This window comes from Boleophthalmus pectinirostris, unplaced genomic scaffold, assembly GCF_026225935.1.
Source record: "Boleophthalmus pectinirostris isolate CB_2022bp ecotype Guang Dong unplaced genomic scaffold, ASM2622593v1 HiC_scaffold_15, whole genome shotgun sequence".
Classification (NCBI taxonomy): Eukaryota; Metazoa; Chordata; class Actinopteri; order Gobiiformes; family Gobiidae; genus Boleophthalmus; species Boleophthalmus pectinirostris.
The window spans coordinates 18,466,954-18,492,193 of NW_026571070.1; the positions used below are offsets into that span (position 1 = coordinate 18,466,954).

Genomic DNA, 25,240 nt, shown 5'->3' on the forward strand with positions numbered 1-25,240 from the left:
GGTCCTCCAGTTAAACTACAACGAGACCTTTGAAACAAAGGTGACTGAGAAGTGCAGTACTGTACGCTAAACTTAGGATCGATAAAGTAAATAAATAAAGCATATATCTATCTCCATAAATCTATACAAGTGTCACATTGTAATTTTGAATGCGGAAAAACTAAATGTCACTAAAACTTTAATGTTTTACAAGGACCCATCAGTCAGTTAGAAGAGAGCAGGGTCCATTTGGATGTTTACTAATCAATCCACCAGTGGGCTCCATCTATATTAGTCAACTTGGACCCACCCTTTTGCCATAGAACATTACAAACAACATAACCATAATTCATTATCTTTTTTGGACCCTATGGCAGCTCTACATACATGACAAATAATAATATGTCTCTTGCCATCTCACAAATCCATCCTACTCCACTTGACGCAATCAATATGACATAGGAATATAATTAATATCTGATTTCTTGAAATTGTACTTTGATAGATGAGAATGTAATTTACGTAGTATATGCAGGAGATGTTTGCCAATATTATATACAATGCAACTACCGTTGTGTTGATTTCTGTGGTGTGAATAAAAAAATATAAAGTGATAAAGCTTTATTTTAAAAAACTAAAAATCTTTTCTCTTTTCAATACGGAAAGGATAAATGGCTCAACATTTCCAATATTTTGTTGGATTTTTACTCAACATGCAAAAATAACCCACTTTATCCCAACCTTACATCATCTCTATAGGTTACAGCCCGAAGCCGGAGCCTTAGTGAGAGCGTTATGATCCGTAATCCTTGTCATATCTTCTGTCCACATGTGCTCTGAGAGGAAATCTGCACTACGCAAAATCTAGAGCCAAACAATGATTTGGAGTTTGCCATGGATAATAGCCTTGTCAGAATCCTGTCTGTCCAATCAGATGCTATGACAGGAGCAAAGCTAGTACAAAAAGAAATGATGAAAAAAGGGAAGATCAAATACAAAGAAAAGGCTGGAGATTGTGTGTCAGATTCAAAGTCACAACAAGTCCCCCCAAAAAACTCTATAAAGAAGAACAACACGTAGCAGTGGCTATGAGGAAATTTGTTCAAAGTCATGCTGTACCCCAATTATTTTTATTGTCTTGTTGCACTTATAAATATTTAATTTCTCTTTTGAGCTCCAAGTTGGGCTAGGTTGTAGATCAGCCAAAATAGTATGGTTACTTACTTCACACACTACAGGATAATTTGTTCAATTTAGGACCTGATTTTCTTTTCTTTGTGTTTGGTGCCAGTGCTTCATATTGTATCCACAAAACAGCACCATCACTGCACCAGCCAAAAAAACTCCATCAGGGGCAGACAGAGTGATGGACACAGAGGCATAAGATACAAACTGAAATTGCAAAAATAATGTTGTGACTTTATTATTCACTTCTGGTAAAGTTGTAAACTTAAACTCATCCATATTATCCATTAGAATATGTCCCTTGCAAATAATGACACCTGGTTTACAAAACAAAATGAATCCAGTTTTAAGTGTCCTTTAAAAGTAATAAGGTAAGAGTAGAAGTAGAGTAAAAAATGTTTTTAAAAATGGGACACTACTCGAATAAGAGAGAAACTGTCTGGACATAACTTCTAATTAACAATTTTAAAGTAATGTGATTGGTGGGGCAAAACATTAAAATAATGCATTAAATCTGGTATTTAACTATAGAAGAGAAACTAAATGAGACAGAAATGCAAAAAATTAAATCATATCTGAAGGAGAGCAACACACAAACACAAATGTTCAAAATCATTTCACATTGTCAATATAAAGCTTTTGGAAATTATAAAGTTACTCTAAATGGGCGAAGAATCCCAACCTTTTGCTCAAGTAAGAGTACAGACAAATCTACTCAAGCATAAGACATTTTCAAGTTTTACGTAAATGTACTTCTGCTTTTAGACACTCTGTAGCTACGTTTTGATGCAATCTTTTTTTTTTTTTATCGTTTCTCATTTTGTGTAGATCTGTAACAGGCCTGGTGTAAACTGTGACAGGAGTGGCTTTGAATCCGCTCCTAGAACCACCTCGATCACATTAAACATACTTATACAGTCAAAGTGTGTGAAAGACCGAATCACAGTTTGTGTTGTTGGTGTAGGCACAGACTGTGGGGGTGGATAGCTCTTGTTGTATTTTCATATAAACCCTATGGATCATATTTGTTTTCTCAATAAGCTGAGCACGGCAAATTACATGGCTTGGTTCAGAAAATTTAACAAGCTGGCTCCAATGATCAAGTCCACACACTAGTTCGTGATTGGCCAGGGGAGCATAGCTGGCTCTGAGATCACAACACAAAAGCCTGTCCTATTATTGAGCCTGATGAACAGATAACAAAGGAAAAGCAAAATGAAAACTGTGCTTCTGCTACAGTGAAAGGATGACACAACCTAACTAGAGCAGATACACACAGCAGGTGCACCCAATACAAATGTATATAGAAATACACAAAATCATGACGTCAAACTAAAACAAGAATCGCACAAGGAAATACATACATTTCCATGAACGTACACAAATAAGCGACCAGACGCCCACTCTAATCCTCCCAAGCCATTCTTCAGGATTTTAAACCAACAAACAGAGATAAATTCCCCAAATCAAGAGCTAAGCTGTGTGAAGGAAAACATTCAAGGACTAATATGATGAATGTTAAACAGCCTGCACGGCACAAAGGGACGCAAATCTGCAAATCACCCTTTTATTATTGGCACTGCACTCTCTCTTTCATTCAAAAAGAAAATTACAAAAAATATTTATAAAAGAGATGGCAAGGCTTCCAATAATCACTAAAGTTTTTCATACAGGAGATTAAGGGAGCAGAAGTTGGGGGATCCGCCAGGTCAAAAAGTAGGAAAATCCAGTGAGGAGCCAGGAAAAGATCATTATACTTAAGAATGGCAGTAACAAGTCATAGTTGAGCTCGTATCTCTCACATGCAGACACACAGGAGTAAATATTCGTCAGGTTGAGATAACAGCAAACAAAGTATGGCATTGCAAAAGTACAGGAAGTAAAAAACAGCTAATCTGGCAACATACAAAATGAAGTGTGTATTTGTGTGTCTTCTTCATGGTCTTTCATCAGCTTTGAGATGTGTGATTCAAGTGATTGGGGCACTCAGTGCTGATTGGAGCAACACTCAGCACGCCGCTCAGAAAGTCTAATAATGGAGAGAATAAAAAGAGGAAGAGGATACAGAGAGATTGACAGATATACACTGCTGAACTCAAGCAAAATCATATATCTGTATTATGCCTTTATGAGCTTTTCAAACTATCGCCAGATTTGGTATTTTCAACAGACAAACTTAAAATAATGTTTGCATCCTCAGTTGGCCTGACATTTTTCTTACAAAACTGCAGCAGAAGGTGCTAGAATGGCATTTTTATTCTGAAAAGTGAATAAGGGTATATACAGTAAGTCAGGTTCTAGCCTGCTGAATAGTCAAAAAGAGTCAAAAATGCTAAACTGTGCAATGAAGGCAATTAGGACAATATGTCTACCTAAGGTGGATCGACACAACCTAACATGGTAAAAAGACAGTTTAATATAGGTCCTTAAATGGTATTTGGGAAACTGCAGGAAGCAAATAGAAACAATAGGTCTTGATGTAGATTTGGAAAACCCTAGCTGACATTTTGTTAGTAAAAATGGAGGATGGAGTCAATCTCCGTGGGGGGGGGGGGGGGGGGGACCGGTGTGTATCTGGCTAAGCATAAGGATTTGCAATGGTACACTGCTCATTTTTGCATTTTTGCAGGTTGTTAAATAAAATGTTAAACTTAAAAAAATAGCACAACAAATGGTATAATGTTTGTAAAGGGTGGGGAAATAAGAAGTTAGAGGTTGTGTGTTTTGAGAGGGCGTTTAAGAGGGCATAGTTTTACATTTCTTAAGGGGAAGTGTGAGCGAGAAAGCAGGTTGTTTCTGTTTTATTTTTCATTTTTATTTATTTTTTTCCCAGAAGCCTGTTTTTCTACATGCACACACCCACACAAGCTTCCACCTGGGATTTGCAGAGTCCAACACTATTGACCTTTGCCAGCCTCAGCTTAAGTATCTGACAACTGAATGCCTTGCTTACGGGCATTAAAACTCTCAGAAGCTGAAGGAAAAATAACCAGCACTGTATAAAGAGTAAGTCAGTGCATACAATAAAAATGTCAGGCTTGAGTTATGAGGAGATAATGGCGTATGTGTTGGTGCCTGTTTACCTGCAACTGCTGCTGCCGGATCTGCTCCAGCATTATGGACAAACATTTGGTGAAGTCAGTGAAATCCTGATCAGCAGTTTCCAGGAGCTTGCATCCCTGTAAACACACAGAGCAAACAAAATGAGACATATGCTGTAGCTCCAAAAACTGCAGGATTTCTAGTGCAAAAAAAAAAAAAAAAAGCATACTAAGAAAATCAAAATGGAGTCTTAGAATGAAATTTCTGGAAATACTTCATGGTGCCCTATGCAACTTCTTGGTTCGAGGTCCGTCACCTGCTTGCAACTTGGTCTGGTTTGGTCTCCATGAAGATAGAAAGATTTAATACCATACTGTGAAACATTCCAGCAATAACATCTCCATGGAGAAAGGCATTTAATAGAGTCTTTACCAGATATGTTACACAATGCATCTAAAAAAAAAAATTGCATTTGGTTCCCATTTAGAAATATGATTGGCCAATACAACTTCAATCACTACTCATCACAGCTTAACCTGTAACCTGTACAAAGTGTTATTTAATGGTATCGCTTTGTCATCCCCGTTTTAAAAGCCACTGTAGATTAAAAGTGGCTTTGTTCCATGTTTTAATGGGTAGATGAAGCACCCACACATTTCAGACCCAAATTTAATGAATTGTTTTTGTTTTGTTTTTCAATTACATCATTATGGAATAGATTGGAGAGATCATTTTAATTATTGCACAGCCTCAGAAGCCTTAACAGAGTCATTAACTTGCATTTGCTCTGAAAAGTAATCCACATAAACTTAATATGTTATGATACCGTCTGAAAATACCTGCTATAAAATTGTCACAAAATACCTCATCACAAATTGCCTCTTTATATAGAACTGTCCTAGTGCTGATGAAAGAGGGTGTTAGAAGAAAGCAGATAAAAGCAATGCACAGAAGTATAAATCTGTTTGGTGTGTGTCTGGGAGTTGTGTTGCTGAATAATGTAGAGGTTCCAGTCCGTGGCCCTAAACTACAGAATCCAGGTAAACAAGAATGCTTCGGATTTTCTTCACTCTGTCACTTTTTTTCCCATTGACGCACACATTTCTGTAACACACACACAGAGACGCACGCACACACACACACACACCCGCCCCCCCCACACACAGCAGCAGCACAGCCTGTCCACGCTTGTCTGCTGTGCTCTGTTTGATCCCATCTTCATCTTCCTCCTCCTCCCTGGCGGATGGCTTCTCTGTTCTCACCATTTATGCAGAATTATGCACCGTTTCTGTCAAATCTCAGAAGGAACGCCTCAAACTTTCCATTGTTCTGCTTCCTAAGTCATTACCATAACACTGTGTTCTTATAAGAAGGCAACCTCCATGATATCTGAGGGACGAGGAGGAATACATACAAGTGTAAAAGCACAAAGTGAACAGGCAAAGCAGAGGAATTACAGCTCTAGGCATCATCTGTTTATTATCTGTTATTCTCTTAGCTTCAATCCTAGCCTGTACAACTATATATTAAATACACACATTCAGTATGTGTGTAGTTGATGTAAAATATTCTCTAACCTGGCTGGTCTGGTTGGTCAAAGCATCACAACAGGGAAACAACCCAAAAAACATTTATTACACTCAGTTGAGAGCACAGACATCTTCCCTGTTCACAAATGCACAAAGTGTTTACCTTGTGCACATTTTTCACAAATAAAATAGATCATATTTTTGCTACAATACATTGATGTACATCTGTCAGTGTCGCCATGTTTGTTTTGGTTCACCTTTTGCTTACGCACAAACCATAGTGCTGCTCTGTCATTGATCCACCAACTGCTGGGCGTATTTGAACCTTACAGCGAGAGTGTCTCAAGAATCCATCTTTCTGTGCAAGGTTAATGTTACGCAGTCCACCTTTGAATATTGTCTTGCTTAATCAAAACCATTTGACAGGGTAAGCAATATAGAGTACATAACTAAATGCTTGACTTTGCTACAGTATGAAACAATAATAATACTTCTACTGATTTGAATTCATTACCCAAAAGGACATTATAATTACACACTATTCAGTTGAGAGTTCTGGTATCTTCTAAAAGTCTTACCCCATTATTTATTATCATGATCTTGACACTCTCTCATTCGGCTTAAAAATAGGGAAATGTTGTTCATTACATACTGATTACTTTTTCTGCCCTACTTCAAATTACACCAGGTTATACAAGTAATTGATTGTAATTGAACTGGACCAAAGGCAGTGTTTGACTGTGTGACTTTAAATACAGTGTGTCAAGAGTGTAACGAGTGGCCCCATTTTGCAGCCTCTTTGATGGTTCAGCAATGTGTTCTTATCCCGGCAGGAGCAACTTCTGAAGACTCTCAAATATGAAAGCCATTTAACCTGAGTCATTTTGGATGGTCACTTATCCACTTAGACAGCCTGATATCAGCTTCGTCACCCTACCACGTCTCTCCAGCAAAGAAAGTCAGGCCTTTTCAAAGGCTCAAGCTGAGATGATAGAAGACAGTGTGAGTGAGGTACCAGTGAAGTTGTATAAGAACTTTAAGGTGTTTTTAAAGGATCAGCAAGTACAAAATACAAGGTAACATGAGTTTGTTTGGTATATAAAGTCATAGTGATTGAGTTTATAATGTAATTTGTAACTATTAAAAAAGATGGCCTTTCTGTCTCAGATCAAGGAAGCTGATTTCAATATCTGAATCAACTGTACATGTCCTTTCAGAGTTACTGATGGCTCTTATGGGCTTTCCCTTCCAGTAAGAAATAAACTAAAATAATAGTTCCTTAAATTAATCAATATTGAATGGGAAAGACAAAAGATTGTGAACTCATAGGAAATCTTTCTATCATCTCTGTCCATTGTGTTTTGAAGTCATGTATTATTTGTTTCTTTGATCGAGACAGTGCATCTTAATTAACATTTATAATATACATGCTGTAAATGCACCAGATTGTAGCCATGGACTGATTTCCAGCTATTGTCCCATATTCACACAAACACCATCTCAATCATACACCGGCGTACATGGACACTGGATTCAAGGTGAAGTTTGTTTCTCTAGGACACAATGGCCGTATGGACTACAGCCACCTGGTATTTCCAGTGGTCTCCTATCCCAGGACTAACCAGGCCCAAACCTGTTTAAACCTCTTTCCCACTGGCACACTTCACTTGGAGCAGGTCTGTTTGGTGCAGCTCCCTCCAGCCCAGGTTGATTCCATGCTCCAGGCTCAGGGGCCAGGGGAAGGGCTCTGCTCCATGAGACAATGACATCACCTAACTTAGCGCATGTTATCATTATATATAAGAAATGTAAATCATATCTAAATTATACTCATAATTATATGGCCGATCTCAGCAATTCACAAAATGATGTTTAGTCATTCCAAGTTTATGTCACTGTGACAAGGCTAAAGCTAGCGTAAACACTAACATTCTTCCTGGTTATTGTCAGCTTTTTCTACACTGACTTCACTTCTCTGCACCTCTGTGCTACACTTTAATGTCTCTTTATGTAATGCAGTGGGCTTGCCTCATGTTAGATACATCATGTGTTCAATATTTATTATCTTTATAATTTTATATTTACATCTCTTTTACATTTCTTTTTTGTCCAATCATCTTGTTAGGTCATTAAACATGCCTGAAGCCATACTGTACCGACCACTGACTCCTCTGAGAGGTAGTACCCTCCAGGGTCTACTTCGGACCCCCAAACGGAGCGGTACGGCTCACTTTAGACTGTGCAGCCTATACCGATATGCTCCAAAGCAAAACAGTGCAAATGAGGCAGTCTCAAGAGGGTATGGCCATATTTGTGGTGCTTGCTCATTCTCAGTATTGACAAACAAGAAGTTTTACTTGCCTAATAAGAGTATGCATGAAGTCATATATTTAAAAGTTTGTAAAGTTTTCCATTGCACTAGATAATAATATAATATATATTTTAGTGGGTTGGTGTGCAAAAGTAAAGCTACTTTTTGCACAACAAGGCATTGGTCCCAGTTGCTATAAACACAGCTAGTTAGACTGTGAGAGTTTTAGGATTTAGAACGGGGCATTTTAAATTAACCACCTGGGTTTCGTAAGATTTAAAATATTTCCTGTCTGGTCTGTGAAAGCTGCAAATTACAAAGAATATCAGAGTGTGTCTTGAGCTTACCTTGTCTGCATAGAAAGCTTTCACTTCTGCCGTAATAGAATCAAAATCCCCACTGATATAGTCGGGCAGGAAGCTGTAGGCAAGGACACAAGGAGAGCGGATGAGTGACAGAGGGAGAGGGTTAAGACCGCTGGAGTGACATGGAGACACAAAGTGCACAGCAGAGATAAAGGCTGTAGGGGCTAGGGGACATCAGGGCCTATAGGGGACACTGAATAGGCATGTGACTTTTCTGATCCGTACAGAGGCAGGACAGGAGAGATCTAACCAGGGGGAAAGCACTGGAACTTGGTCAGATATGGGGTGCTGTCACATGCACACAAAATATAACTCATGGTTGTGAATTGCTTTCATATAAGGCATTGCAATATTAGAGTTGTCAAAAATAGGATACCCTGATACTACAACTAGTATATAAAAGAGATAGATCTTGAGAGCAGTATACAATGGTAATATTATTATTTTGTGCTAAAAAAATCACATTCGACTTCTCTTTTTTCAATATTATCGCAATATCTCTCTGTAGCAATATATCGTGCTACAAAATAAGTAATTGTGACAGACCTAGGTATATGCTTTACCCACCAAAATTCATTGCATTATAATAAAGAAGTTTGCTTGATCCTATTTGATTCAATTTTTTTTTTTTTACCTGAATTTGTTCTGCCCCTTGAGCTATAGTGCCAGCCTATTGTAATGATCATAAACAATTAATTTTCCAGCCCAACTAAATAAACAGTGTACAGTTTCCATCCAATATTGACCATTTCATTAGTTCAGTAAATATGAGTATTTGTTTATTTACTGCAGGTCAGGTACAGGTACACAATTACAAATTAGAGGTGTACTGAGAGGATGCAATTAATTCCTGTGTTAGAGTGGCTGTTCTTACAAGAGTTCAAGTGGGGGTAAGAAAAAAAAGAAAAAAAAATTATTTAAGAAAGCATTATGTAGTATAATTGTTGGAAAAGATGCAATTAAAGGTTGTGACATGCATAACAGATATTACAATACGCCGCTGTGCTTGCTAGATGAATAATAGGTGTTTTTTTCATGGATCACTTGGCCTTGAGTCTGAGTTTGTCTCTGTAAACACTCACCCAGCCACCCATATCACTAGTGCCTTCATTTAAATGTGAAAGGAATATCACAATCATGTTAGTGACAGAGACTTATTATCATGTAAATCAGGTCACGTAGAAGGGCAAACCTTTTGACTGTATCTATAGACTTAAATTAGAATCTGGATAGGTCCAGTTACAACAATTAGAACAAAAAGGTCAACATAAGCAGGACAAAATTATCAAATTACCTTTTTCACAATATACATTATTAATTAATATTATTTAAAAATTTACATTTGTGTATTTTTATGTTTTTGAAAACAATATTCAGATGACAGTATGGCAATTGATCAGAATTTTGCCAATATATGTCTATTGGATGAGGTTAAGTATCAAACAAAACATGACTGGATGTTTCAGATGTTTCCAGCTGTTTTAAAACATTTTAGACAAAACATTACTGTATACTTTATATGCTAATGCATAACTATAAAAATCTGTCTTTCAGTATATATCTCTAAGGCAGTAATTTTGCTTTTTATATTGCCTATATATCGCCTTTTTGAACTTCACACAGAAACCTGAAGTTTGTAACTCAAATCTATACTACGCAAAATTGACTCTGAGCTTTAAGACATCATCATCAAAACCATATCAGGAGTTGTGTTTATGTTTCATTCACACATGAGTATAACCCTTTATTATTAGCTCAAAATGCTCTGTTTCACCTTGTGATGCCATGTAGTAATCATTTTCAAGTTAACAGCTACATTGTACCTTTAGTTCAGTAAATTATTCTAGTGAAGGTGAAAAAACACAGTGGAGTGTTTTCTGTTTGAGAGAACAATTCAGCCTAAGTATGCAAGGTTTGTGTGGTGAATATGTGTGAATGAAACAAAACACAGTAGGTTTTTGATTATAACAGCTCAGAAAGTAGCGTAATATGGACCTTTTAATTTATCAACTGTACGAAACAATGATAGTAACACTGAATGGCGAAACAAATAAAAATCTAATCAAGTTCTAACTGCAGATTAACGTGATACTGAACTGTGGCTGGTACTTCAGGGGAATTTGAATGAACACATAAAACAGCTAACAGCTTACATTAGCATCCACAGATAGCCTCCTGTTGATCCCATTCATGAGTGTGGGTCTGTGCTGAACTCTGGACCACACCGGGACACAGAGGCTGGTGCTATCTCAAGGCATTAACGGCACTGACATTACGATTTCATGGTTGGCTGCTTTTGTGCGTTTGTTTGTGTGTTTTATTGTATGTGTTTGCGTGTATGTGGGTGTGAGTGAGAGAGAGTGTACATTTGTATGTTTTCCAAGCAAGAAGTGATGTTACGGTCGGTTGAAGAAAGAGATACAGAAGGATTATTCCCTGGCTTCTCCAGCTCACCTTCCAAATCAGCACCTACACCGGCGAAATACAAAAGACTAACAGATCATCAATGGAGGCTAAGCAAACACATTCCTGAACACAAAATAAGCTTGGAGACAATAAACAACAGGAAATGTAAAGGTTATCTGGGATCTAAACTTTCTAGACACACTTCTTCAGGGGCTCCCAAAACTGCAGTCAAGAAAGTAGTGTCCAAAAGTTTACTTCAGAGGCAAAATACAAAAAAACAAGAGCTCAAATACACGAATTAAAGGTCCTATATTACACAAAATTGGCTCTTGTGAGCTTTTAGCCATGTTGTTACGTCCTCAGAAACATACCTGGAGTTTTATTTTGTTTTGTTTCATTCACACAGTTTTGTTTTGTTTCATTCACACAGGTTTGAGTCATCCTTTGTTATTAATCTGTCTACATCTCCAAATCTTAAAATGCTGATTCAGCTTGTGATGTCATGAAGCAGTAGTTTTCAAGTTACCGGCTACCTTGTACCTTTTGTTCAGTAGATATTGACATGATCAAAATGGTTCTAGTTAAGTGTATGGAGATTATTACACATTGAATTCCCGCATTACCCTGTATTATCACATGGCATCACAAAGTAGGTGAGTGTTTTAAATTTCAGAGAAAAAGTGACCCTAAATATGCAGCCTAAATTCAGAAATAAGGAAACAACATTATGACATAGATCAGAAAAAACGTAATAAGGGCCCTTTAATATTTACAATGCAGTAAGGTGGTTAGTTGGTAATCAGCACCAAACATTATCAGTAGTATAATTCAAAAGTGTATTATTTGAATTGTAGAATAGATTTGCTTAAATAGTGATATATATGCCCTTGTTTGAGTTTGCACACAAATATATCTTTGCTTCATAAATTCACTCTTGTCGCATTATTCCAACAATTTCCCTCTGGATTGATCCTAAATGTCTACTATGATCAATTTAAAACTCACTTTAATCTATTGCCTCTCCCCTATACCTCCAGTGAATAACATTGTGACAGCAGAAAATAAATACACGTTCCGACTTTGTGTTTAAAAACAAGAATTGACAAAGAAACAAGTTGAGTTTGAAACACAAACTTTTAAATAAACTATACGACCCTTCCAAAGCGTTACACAACTATAACAGAGACACAAACCACTCCTCTTTCATTCCTAAACAGCCTTCATCTGACAGACAGGATGGGACTCTGCTCCGGTGTTATTTGAGCTTAGAAACCCTGCACCCCTGTGACCTGTGTGGACCACTCAATCGGCGCTTGGTAATTGACCGGGTGACTTTGACAATTCTCTGTTTGGGCCTTCTCTAGCGAGCTCTAAACCCTCTTTGCATGTGCATTTGTGTATCAGCGCTGGTGTGTATGTACAAGCCCTGACACTCCTCACTTGCACATTAATATTAACTGACACTTTAATTTGGATGGGAAATAGAGCATTTTACCAGCAGTTTGTCTGAGTGCCGGGCGGCGGTGATGGCGGTGATGGCGGAGCGACCTTTTTGCCAGTGTTTGTGTGCGTTCCTGTAATAGCTTGTGCTGTGCATCCGCTCCTCTCCCCCGCCAATCTCCACCTCTCCATCCCATGCTGGCTTCAATCACTCTGCTCCAATCTGCCTTCATTTAGATTACACTGTGCTTACCTTCCAGCGCCAATTAATACTAAAAAATACCTGTGTTCTATATTAGCTATGACATTAGACTAACCATATAGTGGGTTAATTACAATGAAATAGAGCATTGTTTATGTTTGTTTACAGGTAGCAGTGTTTCATCTTCTACCTGGACGCCAAGAAAGTCTTCCTCCACTCTGGCTTTTCATCAGTGGAGAAACAGCAGTGATTTACATATCCCTGCCTGCACTCCCCAACTCCCCCAAAACTCAAGACTCAAGGCTTATATATTATAGACAAAATGAAATCATGTTATTAATGACTTTTGAAGCACTAAATATTATTGAAATTTTAACATTTCATAAAACATGCATGCACTAACTAATGTTCCAAAATTTCTGCTATGGCTAAGTAGCTCATCTTGCTGTATTAAAATGTTGTCACAATAAAATGGATAACTCAATAACTCTTCAATACAAAGGAAGTATCACCATAGCAACAATAGAAAATGTTCTTTTTTAGACAATAGATGTGATTTTCAACTCAAAATAATAGCGTTTTCTGCTTTACCATTTTGCATTATACTACTTCAGACAAGATTACATTTTGTCCTTTTGTGTAATTTCTCTTCTGCATCAATACAATAATCAAACAAGTTCTAGTTTTGATATCAATTATTATCTGGGTATCAATATTTTTTGACATTCCCTGCTCCCACATGATTTGCAGTTTCAAAATAACTTAAATATTCAAAATATTCTTTAAATGTAAAAGTATGTTGACTATTACACTATAAACATAATTACTATTACGTCACCCATCTTGTCTTATATGTATGTTTGATACTGAGACTAGTTTGCTGAATAACCTTGACATTGTTAGTTTCTGTTTAATTGAGGCTATGATAAGAGAAGTGCCGCACAGGTAGCCAAGCACTCATGGCTAACAAAGAGATTATGATCCCGCTGGCACGCACATGCTAATGAGCTAGCCCTGTGTGTGCTGCTCTCTGCATGCTGATGCGCTAATGTGGTTTTAACATGCTCACGGGTACCTGTGTGATCTACATGATAAACTCATGTGTGCAGTGCTACTTCCCTGGGGTAATCACTAAGCAGGCTGTAGGTAGACACCCTAATATCAACAATGACTCCACACTCGAAGCTTGTATTAAAAACTGCACAATGAATGAGCAGGAGAAGAGAGGAGAGAAATATTGCCTTAATTTTAATCAGCGTTAATTGCAACATATCCAATAAGTAAAAAGTAATGGCCGTACTAAAAGGGTTATGTAATAGTCAATTCAATAAAAGATAAGAACTGATTCACACACTTGTCATCTTAACTCTTTCAAGAGAGTCGTAAAAGCAGAAGTAACTTTGTCTCTATCACTAGCCACCCACACGAAAATGATGCATCTCCTTAAATTTCGACATGAAATAGAGTAGCCCACTGTGCAAAGCTTAGCAGATCTTTTATGTATTATTTTCACAATGGAGTTAGAAATTCACATCAACCCACAAAATGTCAAAATCATCTCTGTCATTTATACTAGGATTTTATATTCTAATGATTTCAAAGTTTTAGTTGCTCCAGAATTTAACTTACCAGTCCATTATTTAAAGTAGTCCTATGTAACTTTTCTCATGGGCGGTCCGCCACCTGCGTCTATCCATAGATATTATTGTTTTAGATAGAAAATACTGTGGGGTTGCCTCCCCACTCAGGCTGGGCAATTCATCTAATTAATCAGATTATTTGTATTTTTAACTGAGATTCATAAAAAATGCAAAAACACAAACATCAAGGATTATTATAAAACAAGTTTACTTCTGACTTTCTTATTTGCAGGAGTACTTTGGCCTGGTGGCATCACTTGTCCCTATAAAGAAGATGGACAACTTTGATGCCAGACTTTGAAATATTCCAAGAAATGCAAAAACATGAAGACAAACATCCTCAGTGTAACCCAGCAGAGACGTTACAAAGTTCCCCTTTAAAGATGCACTATGTAAGTTTTTGGTTGGGGGTTCATCATGTGCTTTTTTCTATTGATATGTCATTGCTCTGCCTTGAATGTTCCACAGTATGACATCAAACTGCTCTAACTTACATTTGTTCAATTAAAATACCTAGAAAAACAGGCATTCTGCCTGTGAGCAGTGTTGCCTCTCTACAGATCTGGCTTGTAACTTGGTCTGGTTTGGTCTCCGTGAAGATAGAAAGGTCTCCATGTTATTTGTCTTCAATAACATGGAGATGTTATTGCAGACAAAGCAATAACATCTCCATGGAGACAAGCATTTGAAGGACCCTCCACCAGAAAAGTTGCACAATGCATCTTTAAATAATGTAGGAATTTAAAAATATCCACAATGCTTCTATCTAGTCCATTAAAATACACAACTAAACAAGTAACTTTTCATACCATTATAGTATGAACCAGATAAAAGGATTTTCTAACAAACAACAAGAGGAGACAAATTAAACTAAGCGCTGGTGCAGGAATCTTTCTGATGTATGCACTATGAAATGGGGAAAGCTATTTTTGAAGAGCGCTGAGTGCAATTAAGAGGAGAGAAAAAGTCGTAACTCAGCACTAATGAGAAACTTTAAGAGCCTGATGCATTCTCTATGTACACTGCCCATTTTAATTAGCACTGTAAAGCTCTTCATTTGCCCAGCTCTGAACCCTCTCTCAGGTCATGCTTCTGGACTGACAGTAATTGCATTGTGTGGAGTCCAAGTAGCCATTTTCAGCACAGCTTGTGAGACTAAACTACAGTTAGGACTAAACATGATGAAGCCTCATTTTGTGTCTGTGCAACTGTGGAACACTCTTTCAGAAAATATGTCTTGAAATAATATATTAAAGACTTTTAACTGTCATGCTGTTCTTTGCATTTATTGGATATGTGAATTTATATCTGTTTTACAAATTGTGGTTGACCTCCTGTGAAAGTATTTTGAGTTGTATGTGTGCTAGGGTTGTCAAAATCAGATATTAATCGATAATAAAACTACGGCATGGCTCAAAACTAGATACTCATTTGAGCAAGTTCTTATACTGTAAAAAAAACCAACAACACATTAACAGGATAAAATTTGCACTTCAACATAAAATAAAGAAAACACTATTATTTTGTGCGTGAAAATGACATTCTACAAATTCTACATTACATTTCTTCGTCCTATTGTGTTTTTTCATGGCACCATTACTAGTACAATGCACCACTTCCTGTAAAGAAACACAATCACAGACTTACACTTAGTTGCTAATTTCATAAAGCCAGCTTTGCCATAATTACTTCCTCCCACCTCCAGCCGTTAGCCCGCACTTTTCATCCCCCTCCTGACTTCTATCCTCTCTGCGGATTTGATTAGACGCACAAATTAGACAAAATGCAATATTCATTTAGCAACGGAGCAGATACCGGGCTAGAGTTGCAGAGAAACCAGGGGTCCGGCTACCACAAATGAGATATCCAGTCTCTAGAGAGCGATGTAGAAGCTGGTTTACTGTGAAGAGGAAATATGGACTCTTCTCTTTGGAAAACATGGCTACATTGTTATCTAAGTTTAGGTCTTTACCATTTGTGTTTAATTGGAGAGAAAGTGGATATTGACAGAAGTGGCCCAGTATGGATTTTACTAGCTGATGCCGATATCTGATAACCCTGATTTACTGATCTATGGCAAGGTTCACAAAAGGATGGAACGTTAAAGTTAGATCCAGAAATTACCTTAAGGGTTCGAATCCCGCCCTCGACACAAACAGCATTAGTGGTGCAGTCGGATTCACGCACCCACAGGTTGGTGGTGCGATTCCAGCTCCCACAGATGAATGCTGTTGTTGTGTCCTTGGCCAAGACACTTAACCCACCTCACCCCTGCCCTATATGAATGTGTGTGAATGGGTGAGTTGTTCTTTGATGTAAAGGGCTTCGAGTGCCTTGAAGGGGGAAAAGTGCTGCTATATAAATGAAGAAGCTTGAAGATGAGCTGCTTCTTCATTTATTCAAGCTGCTTCTTCATTTATTCGACAAAAATAAACGTTTGTCCAGTTGACAAATTGAATTTCTCCTTTGCTATATAAAAAAATGGCAAAAGATGTGACCATTTTGAGCACTCCCACACACCACTTTCATAGGGAAGGTGAGTGAAGTGTCTTACCTAAGGACACAATCAGCGTTTTTGGCATTGACGCCCCACAGTGGTTGCTCATCCAAGTATTAACCAGGCCCAGTCCTGAAATCTGATGAGAGGACCTTGACTGGCCAAACCTTCGTGTCAAATCTCAAAAAATATTAAGGATTTTTTTTGCAATCCTGATATGATAGCACAGGTATTATCAATATTCACACCGATATATTGGCCATTTTGTGATCCATTTCACCTGAGTAGGCACATGATTTTATTGTAGATCTGAACTATAAGAATATTTTTGCAAGCTGTTAGTCAGTGTGAAATTTCAAAATGTAAAAATCATCATGCATTTGGAAGTTTCATTTGCACTGAAAAATAAAATGGAAACTATTTAATCATCTTAAAAATCCCTAAAATGGCTTACATGTTAAAATCTCTTGACATACTGTATTTGCATATAATCTCCCATTTAAATACTGTGTTTGCTCCTCGTCCTGAGTGAGGTGCTATCAATTGTCATTTGACTCATCATGAAGAAAGCCATAGCACCTCCTCCTAAGCCCCTAATGACGGCCATTAAGGCTGTTTTGACAGAAAATTACATGGTACTTTTCTTTGAACTGTGGGAGGCAGTCCACCCACTCGCCTCAAAGAGCAGAGCGAGGACTCAGGAGGCTGACCGGAAAACTTATTATCCTCATTATTTTCCAATAGGAGCACAAGAGGCACTCTAATGAAATGTAATGGTTACAGGCATCATCAGGATCATGGCTATTTTCATAACACCTTTTAGATTATTTTCAAATTTTACATTAAAAGAACTTGCCCTAGCTTGAAGTAAAACTGTGTAACTTCGTAAGATATGCACGTCCGGCAAGAATGAATCTAAATCAAGCTGACCAAAACATTTAGAAATCAAAGCATGGGCACATTTTTGGGAGCATTAATTACTTTCACTTTTTCTTACTGGGGTTTAATGTGCAACATCAATTAGTAATCTTTATCATTAAGGAAGATTTCAAGTATTTCAACTTTCAAAATGAACTCAAACAGGGCTGCAAGATGAATCCAATCAAAATGAAATCACAATTTGACCTTAATTAGCAAAGGCACTCAAAGCATTTTACATCAAGGAACCACTCACCTATTCACACATACTCATACACCAGTGTATGCAGACACTGGGGGTGAGGTGGGTTAAGTGTCTTGCCCAAGGACACAACAACAGCATTCACCTGTGGGAGCTTGGATCTGACTGCTCAACCAATGATGCTTTTGTCGAGAGCAGGATTCGAACCGCCAACCTTTGGAGCTGTGGTTAAAGACTGCCAAATAAATTACTGCACCCTTTGCAAAAACAGCAATTTTTGAAGCACCAGCATTCCTTACACAAACACTAAATATCTTGTCTTATTATGCATAAAAATGGCTAACCCTGCAGTTCACAGAAATATGTTCTGAAATGTGTCAGTCTTCTGGATGCATTTAAAATTTGAACTTTAAACGGAATCCATAAATCTAAAAATTTGATATTTCAGATAATGCACTAATGCCACTTGCTAAAAGAAACTTCGTGGTTAATTTCACATTGACAGTTCTGCAATACGCAGTCTTAACCAAGAGATTTACAGGCATATAGCACATTTCTGATAGATTGCAAAAAATTTTATCATCATTGAGGTAATCTGAAATAATATCTAGATACAGTTTTTGGCAATATCACCCACACCATAGGGACCAGCTCAAATAGTGGTTTTATTTTTACAGCCTTGTAGGGAGTAAGATAAGGCTGTTAAGTTTGATAGTAGAACAGACAGAGTAGCTACCTTCAGCTGCCTTTGTGACCCTTGAGTCTAATGCACGATCAGCAGCTTTCACAGTGACATTGACAGCTTAGCTCCTATACTTTCAGTCTGTCTTTCCTTCCCATAGGGTACACTCTCTGAGACGTTGTAGAGGACAAATAAAAAGTAGCATGTTTAGGGGCGGAGACAAGTAAATCAATCACGAGCCAGTTAAGATGTATGCAACTCATGTTAACTAATAGGATGAAGGGAAATGCAGGAGGGGAGGGAAGGGACTTGGGGCCAATTATAGACATTTTATAAGATCAAAACAGATTGAGCCTCCCAGGACGTGTAAAATGAACAGATACATGTAGAGACCATTGCAAAAGAAGGTTAAATTCTTTAAACTGTGCAAAGGTATTTAGAGTGAATATGTTTGGAAGGGGCTTGTCATAATACTAAAATTTCAGTACTAAAGGAAAGGACCAATACTCAATGCCAAATTCAATACCACAATGTAACTAATTAATGTAATGAATGTATTAAAGTAAGTATGTAATATAACCCTATGTCATGTCAATCACTATTTCATCTTTGCACTGTTTCTTTTCCTTACCTATTACTTGTTTATAGCTAAGATATATTTTGTAGTACTATACTTCTTTTATTTTTTTACTCTTACTTGTACATATACATTTATATAATTATCCCTTATTTGACACCAGTCTTTTTGTTATTTTTGCTCTTATTTTGTATGTATTATTGCCATTCATATTTTGTGCTCTTTGTTATTAAAATATATTGTGATGTGTGAGCTACTGTGTCCAAATAATGTCCCAAGTCTACCATGTGGCTTTATGCTACTTCTTATACAGATCAAAATCACTCTAAATTTATTCAGGAAAGGTCAAACTCTGCCCCAACTTTTCCCTTTTAAGATTAACTTTTTCTATTCTATTTGACAAAGACTCTCCAAATTAGTCTTTCAATTCAAAATGATACACCAAAAAAGTCTGTCAGACTCTTTCACTTTTTAGGGCAATATTTCTGTGGATTAATTGCTTTGTTACACAAGAGTTCTATCTCCAAATCTCTGGTCCATGAGTGACAGCTCATTTCAATGGAGCCATCTACCAAAATCCAAGTATATCTTTTGAAAAGCAGAATGATCATTATTATCCTGTACACGAGTGTTCAGAGTGAAGTTAAGGTCCTTCCTGAGCATTTTACTTTCTTTGATACCACAAAAGTTTTTTTTTTTCCTATTCTCAAGTTATCTTTTTGGGAACTTCAGTCATCACATGTTGACAAGTTAAGATTTCTTCAAAAACCTTTTAACTTTTTGTTTCACTAGTCAAATGATCTAATTCAATAATATTTTTTAACCAGATAAAAGGTAAAAAGTAAAAGTTTCTACATAAAGAAAATTTAAGTGTATAATTGATTCAAGTGACAAATGTTTTATTCACTTGTTTACTTACAGCATTTCAGTATAGTCCAGGTAACATTTTACAATCATGTAATAAATATTTTAGCAATTGAAAACATAATTTTATAAATGGGTCTAAAGGGTGAATTGTTGTTTTAGGTGCCAAATGTCCCTCTGTGTGGACCTATATCTCTGTTTAACTGAAACTGTGCACTCTCCAGTTACTCTGAGTCTGACGAGGTCTAAGTCTGAGTCTGACGAGGACCCAATGACGGACATGTCTCTCTCCTCTGTTACATTCTTAAAATATGCTCTACTTGAACTCCTGCATTCATATAAGCATGGCCATTTTTGCTCTCATTAGCAAAAGTATATATACGCATGAGCTCTTATGACTTGTGAAGCTTTGCATGTAAAGTAGAGACTTCTGATTAGTAAACTTCTTTTAAGCATCTATTCGCCTGGGCCATAACAATTATTTATTTATTTAACATTAAAAAACTCCCGATATCAGCTTTTTCAATCATCTGCAGCCTTAGCATCAAGCATTTTCCACTGAGCCAACACCGAAATCATGTTAATTTTTCTCTATAACACATCATGAAGTCGAAGCTCTGTTAATTTCCTGTAAAACTGCACATAAATAAAGCATGTGTTATAACTCATGCAAGGATTATGGCAGAATTTATAGCACATGTAATAAAAGCCATCCATAAAATGAATGAAAAGGTCACCTTCCCAGAAATTATGGTTGGTGCATATATATATATATATATATATATATACATATATATATATAAAAAACACTCCTCTAGCAATTTGTCATGCTTCTCCTTGGTGCGTCTAACAATAGAGCAGGAGACAGTGTATGTAAACAGGGCTGGTTGTCACAGGCAAATATGAACAGGTTTTCTATTTTATAACACAGCAAATACTTACAGGCGTAACAGCATAAATATAGGCACGCTGAAAGAACAGGCTACATTTTTATCATGACAAAAGTGGTGGGAATATTACATGACAATATTTTATTGCCAAAAAAGGTAGGATATAAACAGAAAAGGGGGCAGAATTTGATGGTTTGCTCCTTCAGTGTTCAGGGAATAGGGATGGTACAAGATACAAGATGGGGACCATGGATGAGACAAAATGAGATTTTGACATAATTTATAATAAATCAACTGTGGAGTTCAGTTCACAATTTTGGAAACATATACTAATGTATTTTTATTTAAAGATCCTCTATTACACAAAATGTACTCTTGTGAGCTTTAAGCCATGTTATAATGCTGTTACCTCATCAAAAACATACTTGGACTTTTTTTTTTGTTTCATTCAGATGTTCGGGTAATCCTCTGTTTGTCCACTTTGTGATGTCATGATGTGGTAGTTTTCAAGTTAATAGCTACCTTTTACCTTGAGTTAAAAGGTGTTTAGCGACAGTAGCTCAGTTGGTAGAGCATTCGTCCACTGATCTGAAGATTGGCTCTCGACAAAAACATCATGGGTTGAGCAGTCAGATCCACTGACCCACAGATAAATGCTGTCATCGTGTCCTTGGGCAAGACACTTAACCCACCTTGCCCAGAGTGTCTGCGTACACTGGGGTGTGAACGTGTGTGTGAGTGATAGTTGTTCAATAATTTTTTTTTGTTACTAAATAACATAACCAGGGGCAGTCATAATGTGGAGTCTAGCTGAGGAACATAGCTGTGATCTTTAGTTCTTCAATAGACCCCATTTCCACAAACAATTACAGTGTGTACGCACCTGTCGCGGCATCCAGCGGAGATGTTGTAAAGGTGATTGGCAGCTCCATCAGCACAGGCCTTTAACAGCGCTGCACACAGAAATATCAACACATTATGAGGCATGCTGGGACATTTTGTAAAGACATGCATTAGAATTGAACATCGCTATGGTTACAAACTTTCTTCTCGTTTCCATCCATTTTGGTGCGCCCTAATCTGCCGCGTGCAGGTATAGCTCCGACAGGTGTAATTTTCTCCTCATATCTAAATAACACCATGCCACTGGCCCCTTCAAATAGTTTTCACAAAGCTTCACTGCTGACATGAAACACAATCTGTATTTCTTTAAAGGGAAATTATACTAAAACGCTGTATCACATCCGAGACTGCGTTCTAATCTTTTTGAGGAACACACAGCTCAGTTTTACGCTATTCTCATTAAGAGACTCATGACAACTAATTTTACAAATGCTTCTGTAACCTCCAAATTGTTAGAGCCCCGTAATTGAACTTCAGGGCCGGATTTATTTGCCAATTTTTAAGAGTACGACATGTAAAAGGCTAAATAAAAGAGCACTTTCCCTAACTTTAAGAAAGCAAAAACAACAAAGCAATTAAACGGCGTGCATCAAACAGTTTTTCAAGTTTTCCTCCAAATGAGATGCAAAGTATTTGTTAATATATGCACTTTTGTGGCCTCTATTCTATTCAAATTGAGACGAAAGCTTATTTTAAGAGCTCTTTCCTGTGTGCAGCTGGAGAGGTGCAAGGGGAGATGACTTCAAAGAACAAGCTGCCTGGTTTTCTTTAAAAAGCATTCAAGGTCTTCACAAAATAGACAAGGAACGCGTCTCAACCTGAGTTTCCCTGACCCTCACAATCACAGACTAAGACATACCGCACAAAGGAAAAGCAGCAAAGTTATTTCTACTTCTTGGAAAACAGGTATATGACAAATAAACAGATGTCTTGTTTTATTACAGGAAATGTGTGAAAAAATCTCTTCAAGTAGACCGACATGTATTTCAGTTGTTTATCAGAAGAGAAGAGGAATGGGTTCATTTCACTTCAATATGATTCACTTCACCAGCACCACGCTGAGACTGTCTGACCGTTTACTTCTGCTAGGCACATTATGTTGCTTTGAACAGTTATTATCTAGACACAGTGTTGATTTGTATAAGGGATGGATCCTTGCATTTCTCATCTGTTGATTTAAGCTTCAACAAAGTGATGTTCAGTGTACTTTCAGGACTTATGTGAAGTTGCCAACTGAAAACAGAAATCTGTTTCTTTAGTCAATATAATTAAATACAAAAGAAGACACATTATGCTGCTTTTTCAAGTATTGTATGAAACTTATAAACAAACATAGATCAGTACGGTGGTTTACAATGTCAAATAATTACCTAAGTGGCTAAATAGGTCCACGAAAAACGTTTTGATCACGCCCTAAGTAAATTAACATTTTTTTGTTTTTTTTTCCAATGACCTAAAAATAGCCAACTACGTGAATATCCACTCTATCGATGTGAAATAAGAACTGCCATGAAGACTGAGTTGTGTTTAATGCCTTTATGGACTTGAAATGCTTTCATTTCAACATGATTTCAATGAACAGGCTCACTACCAGCAGTAGCTTTGAGCGCGCTGTTGCTTGGACAGGGCCTAGCACTTTGGCTCCAGTCTCACCTTGTCAGTTTTGGGCCAGTCTTTGTGATAAAGGACTGGGCAAGGATTACATATGTGTGGGACAGATTAGAGTTCATACAGCCAGGGAAAGCTGAAATAAGAGCGGGTCACTGGTAGAGATGTAACAATAACCGAAATATCATGATATTGTAGCGCCAAAAGTCTCACAATAATATCACAATATATCAAACTACAAGTCTCTTTGTTTAAATTAAAAGCCATGGTGATTCCAGTGTATTTTTTGATTTTAATATCTTTCTGTAAAGCACTTTGAAATACTTTGTGTACAAATTGTGCTATACAAATAAACTTGCTTTGCCATGGTGCAACAAAACAGAGGGAAATCTATAGACCATGATCCTTTTTGTTGACAGTGCAGACTACGTGAAAGAAATAACTGTTATTAAGCACTTTTAAATCTTAATTCATCATATTATGACAGTGCCAAAGGCTTTTCCAAGGCTTTTAAAAGGAAAAAAGTAGCATATTCACTATTTTTTGAGCCTCCACAAAATATCGCAATAAATATCGCACCATGAGATGAGTATTGTGAAAATAGCATTGAGGAATTTTGATATCATTACATCCCTAGTCTCTGCAGCACAACATCAGGACTGTGCATGGTGTTGCACACAGGTCTGACAGTGACCGACCCAAAAGTGCCTCAGCCCACAAGGAAAACTCCCGGTGCTCCAGATGGCCAGTCCAGCCCTGAATATATATGAGAGAAAGCAGTTATAACATGGTTAAAAGCTCATACAAATCAATTTTGCATAACATGTCCCCTTATTTCCAGAAAGGATAACCAACAATTCCAGAACTTACAAAGAAGGAGCACATCCTCAGCTAGCCTAAACTCATTTAACACAATGAAAAATCTTTATGGTATCAGTACCTTCTGGACATAATGGGCCATGGCAGAAATGATTTCATCCAGGTAAAAACTTGAAAACAATCCAATGTTTTCTCTGACACACTTTTTTAATTTATTGTTGAAAAGTGGATTTCTGACATTTTTGACCCAGAGTCTTAAAAATCTCAAGTAAGTACAGAGAAGTAGGCGGAGATAGGGGGCACAGGTGAAAACTGACATTTTTGGAGCATTTAAGTCTTGAATGCAGGACAATTCAGGATTACTATCAATCAACTCAACTCAATTTAAGCTAAGTTCATGATGAGGGACCTCTGTTGTAACATGGCTAAAAGCTTATGAAAGTTGATTTTTCATAATATATCCTCTTTAAGAACATCAGATCACATATCATTGACCTATATCTTCTAAAAACCTTAAATTTCAAACACCTGCTTTTCCAAGTTACATGAGATAATCGCTCAGTCCCATAAAAGGGGGCATTTTCCTCAGTGTGCCCATGGGCGAGCACTTAAAATGTCATAAAACGATGGAAAGATGTAAATAAAAGAGTTATACCAGGAGCTCTCATATTCAGGAGCCACACCACCTGCTGTCTGTGTAACGTCTGCAGATGATTAGAATGTAAATGACTCATTATCTCCCGCCTCAGTGCAAAAGCTGACAAAACTTTTCACAGGAAAACTTCTCCACACAGGCACAGGCTCCTCTTTAAGCTGTGCATTGACAGACTGAAGAGCTATTGGTGATGATCTGAGTCTAAACAAAAGTGAAAACAAAAATATCCAGCTAGGAGGGTTGGGTAACTTTGCTCTGTCAATCTTGTTGTCAGTGTTTGGATACAGGAAGACCAATAAAGGCATAGGTGATGTAATTGTGGGATGCCATATCAAGCTTCCAGTGAAACTCCATACTCAATGTTTTTGTCATTCTTTGAAGAAAATAAGCAAATATACTGAGAAGAACAGCCTTATATCTACTACAACTGTGAAAGTTCCAAGCATGCACAATGATGAAAATATTACATTGGACGGCATCTGGCAGTAACCCTACTTCAGATACCGATTTCGATGCTATAGCTGTA

At 37.3% G+C, this 25,240-nt stretch overlaps 1 protein-coding gene across 3 annotated transcripts in view; it reads right to left on the minus strand.

The window, feature by feature from the left end:
• Nucleotides 1-25,240, minus strand: part of tpk1 (thiamin pyrophosphokinase 1) — a 75,869-nt gene that overhangs the window by 30,657 nt on the left and 19,972 nt on the right. For all 3 annotated transcript variants that reach the window (XM_055151036.1, XM_020925698.2, XM_055151035.1), the window contains exons 4-6: nt 21,613-21,682; nt 8,394-8,466; nt 4,248-4,343 (exon numbers count right to left, since the gene is read on the minus strand). In XM_055151036.1, the coding sequence (XP_055007011.1) occupies nt 4,248-4,343; nt 8,394-8,466; nt 21,613-21,682 (239 nt within the window). The remainder of the gene's footprint in view (nt 1-4,247; nt 4,344-8,393; nt 8,467-21,612; nt 21,683-25,240) is intronic.